Below are 11,352 nucleotides of genomic sequence, written 5' to 3' on the forward strand. Positions count from 1 at the left end.
GAAATCTAATTGGAATAATGTGAATACATTTCTTTTTAGGGTGGATTTTCCCTTTTGTAAGCAGTTAGATTTAGAACCCTGCCGACATGTTTGTGGTTAATGCAAATCAGGGCCACAACTAGAGATTTTAATTATCACTCTTGCTGCCAACTAATTGTTTTGAATGTAAAAAAAATTTAAAACTGAAAATTAATCAATTATCAAAATTGTTGCAAAATGTGTGATGCATTGGATAAGAAGGCTTTTGAAAAATTGTATCTTTATTTTCTGACGGGAAAAGCAACAGAATGCAGGATACAGTATGATGCATTGCCAAATGTTCAAGTATTAAGAATTAATTTTTTGAACAGTAGTCTGTAGTAGAGTAGAACTGTCCTGTTAGAACCAAGGTCAATGAAGAAGAAAAAAACTGCTTTTAAAAATAAAAGAAAAAGAATCTTAAAAAAAAAAAAAAAAATTGGGAAATTATTAAAAGGCTTGCACTCTCCTTTCCTTAACATACATGCAAACAGTCACATTCACAAACATCACATATATCATCTGACAATCATACTAATGACTTAAAAGCAGAGTCAGCAATTCTGGAGAATGCTTGTTATCAAAATCAATGAATATCTCCTCACGATCGGCTACCTGTACATACTTTGTGTGTGCTTAAATAAAAGTGTGCACAGACAGTGCGGACAGGCAGCGCATCGTGAGGTGATATTCAAGGATTTTGACAAAGAGTGATTTTGACAACACGCGTTCTCAAAAATAGCTGGCTCCACCTTTATTGAAAAGATTTCAAGTGGAACATCAAAAACTAGATTAAAAAAAATAGTCTTTCATTTGTCATGATCTATCGAACATCAATGAACATTTCCCCCTATAGCAGGAAAGAAGTGTTCTCATAAAAAGGGTCTAAACCTCAAATCTTCCCTGCACCTGTATCACACTCCCTCAGCACAGGAAGTAACATATAGAATGAGCACCTCCCCAGGTTAAGTCGTCGTGAACAAGTCTCCAACTCCAAACAGATCAAAAATCCCCCCAGCATATTCTGCCAGAGAGGGACATCAGCTCTCTTGCTTGTCTTTGACCAAAAGGACTGTGTGCTGCCCTCCACTGGAGGCCATCAGTACTGTGCGATTCTCCAGCTGCTTGCCTGTCATCTTCTTGGGGCTCCACTCATCGTCCTCCTCTCCTGTGCCCAGCTGCAGGTTGGTGCCCATGCCCCAGGCATACACAGATCCTGGAGTATACAACCAACAGTTAAGAGTGAGCATCTTTGTAGCTCACAACAAACACAAGACAAAAGAAGATACTGTTTGGAAAAACTAAATAATGCTATTGCTACTTGTTGTATAAAGCCAACTTGAATTAAAGTGAATAACAATGGTCCCATGTAAACATAGAAAAAGCAAGCTGCCTTTCGACATAAAATGTGTCAGCGAGTTAGTCAAGGTGAAAGGTTGTGTGTACAAATCAATCAGAAAGCAATTGTGAGTCCTATGGGTTGATTTGGACAGCAATGTAAAAAAGACCAATTCTCTCGTTAAGGTAAGAGGTCTTTTAGACTCAGGTCTTGATCACTCAGCTTTATTTCTATTGTTTGGTACAAACCTTCTCTGGTGACAGCATAGCTTACGGACGCCCCACATGTCACTCCACTGGCTGGCTCCATCCCCATCACAGACGTGGGCTCACTCTTCTCTTCAGCCTCTTCACCCAGACCAAGACGACCATACTCTGCTCGGCCCAGGCTATAGACCTGTCCTAAAAGATGAGAGAAAGGAGATTAACTTATTGTTTGTCAAATTCCTTAGGATGAATGATGTGTCCCAACTACATTACAAAACTACTGATTTGCCATAGCATAATTGCTTTTCTTCCCTGACATCTTGTTTTCATAACAACCAAATTAGGTCAAACAGTGTCAATATGTAACCTTTTGAACAGACTGTGTAAAGACATATTTCTTGATAGGATCAAAGTCTGATGAACATACTTCATAGTTGGAGCTTACCTTCAGCATCAAGGCAGATTGTGTGATGTTGTCCTCCAGAGAAGCCCACCCAGGAGGTGGTAGAGTTCCTGAAGGATGTCAGTTTAACTGGGACAAAACACATCCTTGTGTGTTTTGTGCCTAAAAAGATGAATCAAAAAAGGACACATGGTGTTACAAATACCTCAGAGCGAAATGTGACCAACTGTAAGGTAATGTCCAATAAATTATCGAGAAACATTGGGGTTATACGACGAGTAAGACCCGTGCTGTCAGGAAATTTTTTTATGGATTTATATTACTGCCTTATTTATCCCTTTATATCCTATGGCAATATAGTATGGGCAAGCACATATAAAATTCGATTCGATTTTTGTATTACAGAATTTTTTTTTTAGAACTGTAACCAACTCCAGTTGGGACGCTCATAGTGCTCCACTATTTCAAAATCTGAAGTTGTTAAGCATATATGATGCGAATACTCTTCAGATTGGCACTTTTGTGTTCCAGTTTTTAAATAATTTACTTCCTTCTTCTTTTAACTGTTTTTTACAACCAGGTCACAGATCCATAGTCATCAGAACAGATCTGTAGATCTCCTTCACTGTCAATTTTAAAAAAATCTTGGCCAATTTTCAATTAGGGATAGAGGCCCAGTCATTTGGAACAGTTTTCCTGTTACACTCAGTAAACACCAGTGTTGGGCAAGTTACTTCAAAAGCGTAATGCGGTATTTATTACTTGTTACTGTCATTTCAAAGTAGTTAGTTACATTACAATATTACTGTCTTTGAATTGTAAGGCATTACACTACTTTTACATTACTTTCACCAAAATAACAGGAAATATGGATTTGGTGTTCTTAATAGATCTTCTTGTTTTCAATGCAGCTCATTACACAGCAGGAGGTGACATGGTATGGCATAATGACTGAGCTAGGCTTAAGGCTAACAAAAGTAGGCTATATAATATAATGGTCACAGTTATGGCTCATGGTGCAATACATTTTACAATAGAAATATTGTATCTTTAGGTATTTATTTAGCCTATATTAATATCAATAGAGCTAGAGCCTACTACTGTAGATTGAAAAAGTAAATTGAGCCTCAAAGACTTGTTTCTTGCGTTCTGGCGACTTAAAAGCACAAACAAGTTGTTCACATCATCATCAACTTTTGCCTTTTTTAGTTGTTCCAAAGAATCTGCCTTATCATCTTGCCATCTAATCTTAATGATAACTGCCCATTATGTTTGATTATCTTCTCTCTTGCGTGACATTTTATAATAACAATAGTATCCTAAATATATATCTACTTTGCTGTGCACTGGGTAGAAACAGACACGCTGGCAACTCTTCTGGTATCAAATTGGTGATTGCGGGATGATTTGGATGCAGCAGCCTATTTGAATGACATGCTGTCGGGCGGACTCCGCCCTGCGGAGCTGCTTGACTCTCGGCCGGGTGCGAGGCAAAAATAAATAAATAAATAAATAAAAGGACTCGGCGCATCAGGCTACATAGTAGGCTGGCCTGATGTGAAACTTCTCTTAAAATATAGGCTACATACTCAGGCTCGCCAACATAAAACAGACGCGCACATAGCCGCGGGAACATATTCTCAACAGGGGGTGCTGAAAAAAAAGCTCAGTCTGCACTTGTCTTGCAACTCACTACATTGATAAATACAAACTTCACCAATGTAAAAGTGTTACAAGCAGCGGTGATGTTTTTAATATAAAACTGGGGGTTTCCCCTACAAATAGGTCATAAAAAGTTGGGTCATCTTATATGTGGGGTCTAATATTCGGCGTCCAGTAAGGGAATGCCCGTTACCAGAGCGATCATTCAGCTTAAGGGTCTGTGTCCACCTTGTTTCTTTTCTTTTTTTTTTCGGGTGGAACAGGTTGTGCGCTCTGAAGCAGCTGGGATGTGCGTTTTTGCGCTGGGAGAGAGAACGCGGTGAGACTTTAGTAGGCTATAAAAAGGCACGCCAAAGAGCTCAACACCCCCAGCATTGAATTCAAAGCCTCGACTCATTATGTTGGGAGTCGACGTGTGTGTCAGAGGCATGAATCGACAAAGCGATCAACTCTTACTGTGGCTTTTTTGCTGCAGCACTTGTAGTGCAGAGGAGAGCTTGCCGACTGCGCTGTCCTTTACGCACCATCACTGCCACCGTTATGTTAAGATTTCATAATTTGCATCAAAGCAAACCCTTTAGGCGCCGGGTTTTATTTTTAAAAATACTAGATTTTGACACTTAAATTTCAGAAGGCTCTGGATTGAAAGTGGTTTGAGATGGAGACAAAGTGTAAATGAGACAAATATTGAGAATGACCTAAAGTTTATCTGGGGAGTGTGTATGTATATATATATATATATATATGGCTGCACCAAGCTGCCCATGGACGCACCGTGACCGTAGAAAGAGTGAACACTAACTCCCTACTCGTCAACTTTGTGCTTGCCATATCTCTAAATAACTCCTAAATCCAGCAATACCGCTTCAGCATAAATAGCTTTGTGGCACACTATCACTAAAATGTCAGATGCTACTACGGTTTAAACATATTTGGAAAAAGTCACATTGTCAGAGGACTATACACTGATGTTCAATACTAACCCAGCTGGTGATAGTTGGAGAGGCCAAATCCATAAACATAGCCCTCTTTTGACACAGCAAAAGTGAAGTACGCCCCACAAAAAGCATCAATGAAGTGAACTTTCCCTTTGAGTTTCACCATCTGTGGTGTCAGCAATCGTTCTGAAATCACAGGACACACATTAAAGCATTATGCACATAAAACATTGTTATAATCATAGTTTAGAGATGAATGTACTAGAGATAGACCGATAAATCGGTTGCCAGATTATCAGCATTTTGAGAAAATCGGCTTAGGCAGAGGCCGATAAATTTCAAATAAAAATTAAATCAGTTATCACAAGTCAGTGTGACTGCTGTGGAGCAATACAGCGTCTTTTCCTTTTTTTTTAGCCCAAATATTTACCTTCTATTTTTTTTCTTTATGGCAACATTTTAGAGAGCCAACATCAGGATAGGCAACATGCAATAGACAATGCATATTTATCAGGGACTCATAAAGAGATATATATATATATATATATATTAGAGGTGGGCATAGATTAATTTTTTTAATCTAGATTAATCTAGATTAATTTTGGAATTAATCTAGATTAATCTAGATTAAAATGGCTCATTTGAATTCATTCATAATATGTGTGTGCTCCTAAATAATGACTCAAAGTAAGTCTTTGAGAACGTGTTTCTCAAGCCAGGTGGCTTTCATTTCGTCATCAGAACGAGTGTCTAATTATTGCGAACAAATAATATTCTAACAATTTAATCAGATATAAGGCTAAAAATCACAACATTGCACTGTTTTTTGTGCTTAAAAAAACGAAAAAACTAATTTGTTGGGTAGGCTATAGGCTATAACAGAAAATAAAGCCATTACTTTTGTGCTTCAAGTGAAACATTAAATATAATTTTTACATAAATAATAAAGTCCTTATAAACTTTTCAAGAAGCTGGACTAGAGTGAATATTGGACAGGCTTTATAGGTCCATGGCTTTTACCTGTGGGACAGCGCTTCACCTAACAGCTGGCTGCAACACCAACCTACAGTCTATTGTGCGACGGAGAGCTAGTTATCATTAGCATCAGCGTTAGCCGACATCACGGCAACAGCTGAATAATGTAACACATTACACAAGTTACACTACATGAAAACAACGGGCTGTAGACGCTAGAGTTATAATTTCGTGTAGGAAACATTGTTGAGACTGGAATTTCGTACCACAGCGGCCGTTCCATAATACAGCACTCCCTTTAGCAATGGCTGAATATAAGACCTCCCTCTGCTGTGTATCTGCGGGAGCGAGTGGCATTAATAACTTAAAAACAGTAAACGTTTAACATGATTACGGGCGTTTAGATGCTTTAATCATATGCCGAATTTATAAACAGACCATATTATTAACAATAAATTAAGTTATGTACATGTCAGAGTTACGTACATGGATACATTCATAAGTAAACATTGAATAGACAGATTTGTGAAGGGGGTTTGGCGCTGAGTGTTACATTAGCGATCCTGCAGCCAGGTGGTGTGTGTCGTGGGCAAGTGATGGAGAGAGAGAGCGGCGGGTGTGTGAGAGAAGCTTCGCTCCTGCAATAAAGGCTCCTCAAGTGTCAACAACGGCCCCCGGCTATTATTACCCGACCAGAGAACACACGGAAGGGGGTTCACCCTGACGGCGAACAGCCATCGGCCCTGGAGGGAACCATCTCCCCTGAGCCGAACAGGAGGTGGAATAAGAGATTAACGGCGATATTTTTTTTATCGCCGATAAGAGTTTTGCGTTAACGCAGCACGTTAACGCCGATAACCGCCCACCACTAATATATATATATATATGCATTGTCTATTGCATAAAATGTTGCCATAAAAAAAATAGAAGGTAAATATTTGGGCTATATATACACATCTATTTAATAAAAGTTAATTTAACTTTAATTTGGCTTCTTATTTGTAATTATAATTAAACTGTTAAAAAAATAAATAATGCGATATCGGCTAGAAATGGGACCGATACGATCAAATATCTGTATTGGGTCCGATATGGCTGCAATCTATGTGATATAGCACACATAAATTTTTTTTAGCAATTCAAAAGTTGAGTTCTGGTATTCAATCTGTTAAAAGCAGTTAAGATAAATCTTTATGCATTGTTAAATGTTTGTTGCTCTTTTAAATTAGAATTACTGTGTTGCTTAAGCCTCTCTAACCTTACACATAACATTACCACCAACACATTTTTTTATAATAATTAAGATATCGGACAGTATCGGTATATATCCAAAACCCAGACATTGTTATCTGATCATACTGGAAAATAGTGGATCGGTGCATCTCTAATACGGGCATTACACATTTGCCGACCTGCTCTCTAAAGATCGGTATATATGCCATTGAAAAACCCATATCTATCGGCGCTATAATGTAAATTTAATATATTGTAGTGTTGATGCTTTGGGCTTGAAAAGGCTGGTGTTACCTACCGAGACCTTTCCTTCCTCCTCGGTTTGAAAAATGCTCTGGCACTCTTCCAAGCTGGCCCTGTTCTGCACAGCCGAATGAGTACAGATCTCCATCCAGTGTTACTAGCACCAGGTGGTCGTTGCCTATTTAAAAGGTTCATGAAATAACAAAATGAAGCAGTGTTGGAAGTTAATATGCAGCATAAAAAAAATACACATGCTGCACATACGGGGACCGTTTCTTACCTGATGAAATTTTCACAACGGGTACGTTAATGGGGACTTTGATTGGAACAGTGGATGACTTCATGGGCTCCAGAAGACCTATTACACTGCTGTTATCCTGGGTGAAAAAAAGGGTACAGCATGTTAATGCTTAAACTGAAAGACATGGAATGCTCTTAGGTTATACAAAGTATTACATGCCTGCAAATGGGCCATTCTTGTCACTAATCTTATATATCCTATATAGTTATACCCTGTAATTAACTGGGAACGTGTGACCTTAATAAACGGATTGCAGTTTGTGTTCACATCTATGTGTTGTTTGGTCCATCTACTTGACAGCCTCACTCATCAAACTGAACTAAAATAGAAGGCAAACCAAAAAACTACTTTACTTTATTCTTCTTGGGCAAGCTTCATTAAATGTTTATGTAGTGACTGCTGAACTTTTACTTGATATATTACTTGATTACTCTGCGATTATTTAAAAGAGTGGAAAGAGAAGTCAAAGTGCAAAAGATGTCTTTGGGAAAATGTGGTGGAGATGATCAAAGCCAGAGGAAAAATGGCTGATACAAACATAAACATGACGACAGGACGCAGCTGCTTTGACATGAAGCAGGCGATATGGAAGACATGGAGACATCACGGAGTAGAGAAACACAGCTGATGCAATTAAAGACATTTGACTTGCCGTTTGATTTTATCTTTTCTGAATGGGGGGTAGATAGGAGCATCAAAACAGATCTCGGAGAACACATTTTTTTTTATTACCTTTTATCAAAACAGACTACAGAGTGTTCACAAACACACTTCCGTACTGTGAAAACAAGTGTGAACGCAGAATGCAGTCAGAGGTAATAGAAATATAAATCGACAGAATGCAATTGAGTATAATGAAAAACCATTCATGCAGAGAGAGTTAAGGAGGTCTGAGGAGAGAGGGAAGCGCCACTGGGCTTTCAGGGTTTAGAAAGAACACTGATGAGAGGATGTGTATTAAAAAAGAGGAATCTGGTTTCTTTTGATGCGATTTTATTTAAAGCACAGCAGGAGGGGAGTCTGAACCTGACAAAGTTCATTAGTTTCTGAAGCAGCAGAGCATCATCTCAGATTAACTGGAGCGACATGAGAAGTGGTTGATGACGTATGAGCTCAGTCATGTAAATAAATTGTTGAGTATTTATTTTGTAAAAAGGTTAACTTTTTACAATGTAATTATCAATCTGATGTTATTTGTGTGGAGTGATAAAACACTAAACCTTGTTTTGTTTGTGTTATGGGTATGAAGTGTTGCATCAGGATGATATGGAGGGGGAACTTGTTATGTCACTTTTATGAACTTAAAGGAACAGTATAACACGCCTTGTTCAGCAAATTGACTAAATCAAGACTTTTTACCACAGTAGAACAAGTTAAGATTATAAATAAATTGTTATAATCCAATACAATAAACAAGGTTTGAAAACGATTTCTCTTGCCTAAATGCCTGGTTAAATCCAGGTCTAGGTCCACCCTATCCTAGCTAGCATAGGTGGCTAAAAACAGCTGGTAACTCACCCTGAAGGAGCCCCAGATGTACGCTGATCCCTCCTCTGTGAGTGCAGCTGTGTGGCTGTCACCTGCCGACACCTGGACCACCTTCTCCTCCAGTGGCACCTTTCCTGGAACAGTTTCAGAGCCCTCCTCTGATGTGTCCCGGCCAAGCGCACCTTCATCGTTACAGCCAAAAGTGTAGATCTAAAAAATATTAAAAAAAAACAACAACAACTGAGTTCATCTGGAAAACTCAAGACTCTTAGTTAAAACATTAACAAGGAGACAGACGTACAACTTTTATTAAAAATAAATAAGACATGTGCTGGCTTACTTGACCAGTTTCACTGAGACACACTGTGTGCATCCCTCCAGCTATCACTTGAACAATTTGCTCTGGCAAGGGCACAAGCGCCGGCTTCTTCCTCTCAATGATGTTCTCTCCTAGACCCAACTGTCCAACATCTCCCTGGCCCAGAGCGAGAACCTGACCTGCTTCCTTGCCATGACTCCTATGGGAAACTGTTACACACACACACACACGATTGAATTAGATCAAAGATGTTTTGTTTGTCTTGCAGGGCCAAACGTGTCTGTAGTGCAAAATCAAAACAACACACAGGAATGGGACATGAGGCAACAAGTAAATAAACTGTTGGTGCAGAATCACATGCCTTCTGTTTCATAAACTGGCTGTGTGTATTTATCAGTCTAGTTGCCTTTATCAACACTTATTTGGAAAGGCCAGGGATTTACCTTTGATTTTTTTGGAGTCTTCTTTATCATCTGCCACAATAACATCAGACTTCCTCTTGATGGTGGACTTTCTAGCAGGCATGATAGCAAAACCTAGGGAAAAACAAAGGGAGAGAGTTTTTAATAAACTACCTAACCTACAGTATCTCACAAAAGTGAGTACACCCCTCACATTTCTTCAAATATTTCATTATATCTTTTCATGGGATAACACTGAAGAAATGACACTTTGATACAATGTAAAGTAGGTAGCTCATCATTAGTAAAAAGTAATTATATCACAATAACAAAATGCAACTGCAAAATTAATTCAAATTAAGTTTGTTTACTAACAATAGGCACTTTGATTCGAAAGATTTTAAGGCCAAATGACAACAACAATAATTGAGTCAAAAAAGAACAACAACAACTTAATTAACTGAATTGAATGCAGAGCCAATGGTCACAAAAAACTTAAAACCTAAAGCCAGGGAAAGTTACTATGAGGCACACTGTCACTTATCAGGACAATGGCTCAATACTACAATACAAATGTTTAGAGTGGTTTAAGAACACATGGGATGACAGGAAAAGGTACACCATAACATGGTCTCTACTGCAGCCTTGTGAGAGGCTTTGAGTGCAGACTATGTCCATCCATGATAATCGACATTTCCATAAAGTCATAAGCCTACTGGCAAATGCAATCGACAAATACAATCAGCCTGTATTTAGTTTGTACGGGCAGTTGGAGTTCAGCAGCTGTCAAAAAATCATCAATGGCTGGTTCAGTGTCAGGTTCTTTCACCCCACAGACAGCTGTGCTTCCTGCGCAAATGTCCACACGCTATTCAGAAACGATCGTCCAAAATAAGGACACGCTTGAAACAATTTACACTCAAAAGCCATGGACTCCATGATATATGGACATGTCTAGAAAGTGCTGTCAGGGCTTTAACATTTCACAACAGCTATATGCATACCGTAGTTTAAAATAAGCAGCGTGATGTCACGTCGGAGGTACCCATGTGTCCTTGCTAACATTTTGATAGCTAGATTACAGGGCAAGCTGTTCATGCTGAACTTCTTTTATTTTATGACAGTAGGCTATTCATACAGTTAGAATGCAAGATACTAAAATCACGTTTGCATATAGAAAGCATTAGAGTACTGCTGGGCCGCTGAAAGAGAACAACGTTTTTTAACTGCTCCTGGTCTATGTCACCAGTTTACGTTCAGAGAGCTGTTTGCTAGCCACGCGAACTAGCTAACGTTAGCATTCGGGAATGAATGAACTATTATAACACCATTTATTGAATGAACCGCATTCAAGTTACTCACGTGTTTATTTGTATTTATTTTTCTTTCAAATTGGACAGGTTAGGAGCTGATAATGTACTGACATGCTCCTGGTCTATGTCACCAGCTTACGTTCAGAGAGCTGTTTGTCAACCACGCGAAATAGCTAACGTTAGCATTCGGGAATGAATGAACTATTATAACACCATTTATTGAATGAACCGCATTCAAGTTACTCATGTGTTTATTTATATTTCTTCGTCTTTCAAATTGGACAGGTTAGGAGCTGATAATGTACTGACCTGGCTGTGATGTGGAGAAGTTTGCAGTTTACCTACAAGTGAAAGGCGCAGAGCCTGTTCCCGGTCTTGAGTTACGCAGCTCACGCGCGACTTCACGTTCTTTGAAACCCCGGCCGACCCCCTTAAAGAAACAACAGCACTCAAATCTGCATCAGTAAAATTAAATTGTCCATTACAAATCAAAGTTTAGCTTGCAAAATGTGT

At 38.8% G+C, this 11,352-nt stretch overlaps 1 protein-coding gene across 1 annotated transcript; it reads right to left on the reverse strand.

Annotated features, from left to right (window-relative positions):
* Window positions 1-264: 264 nt before the first annotated feature.
* rcc1 (regulator of chromosome condensation 1) lies at window positions 265-11,248 on the reverse strand. Its single transcript, XM_080040019.1, has 10 exons — window positions 11,149-11,248; window positions 9,569-9,661; window positions 9,147-9,334; window positions 8,837-9,016; window positions 7,298-7,394; window positions 7,073-7,195; window positions 4,612-4,752; window positions 2,009-2,128; window positions 1,606-1,758; window positions 265-1,234 (listed from the first exon to the last, which is right to left on the reverse strand). The coding sequence occupies exons 2-10, from the start codon at window positions 9,648-9,650 to the stop codon at window positions 1,059-1,061; spliced, it is 1,260 nt and encodes a 419-aa protein (XP_079896145.1). The 5' UTR covers window positions 9,651-9,661; window positions 11,149-11,248; the 3' UTR covers window positions 265-1,058.
* Window positions 11,249-11,352: the final 104 nt, after the last annotated feature.

The sequence above is a fragment of the Ammodytes marinus genome (genome assembly GCF_949987685.1).
Source record: "Ammodytes marinus genome assembly, chromosome: 13".
Classification (NCBI taxonomy): domain Eukaryota; kingdom Metazoa; phylum Chordata; class Actinopteri; order Uranoscopiformes; family Ammodytidae; genus Ammodytes; species Ammodytes marinus.

Excerpts from the sequence above, each read along its gene's own strand:
- rcc1 (XM_080040019.1), bottom strand. The coding sequence starts at position 9,650 with ATGCCTGCTAGAAAGTCCACCATCAAGAGGAAGTCTGATGTTATTGTG. Across the intron at positions 7,395-8,836 it reads ACATCTGGGGCTCCTTCAGG|GATAACAGCAGTGTAATAGG; the intron begins GTGAGTTACCAG and ends TTTTTCACCCAG. Across the intron at positions 7,196-7,297 it reads CGTTGTGAAAATTTCATCAG|GCAACGACCACCTGGTGCTA; the intron begins GTAAGAAACGGT and ends CCTTTTAAATAG.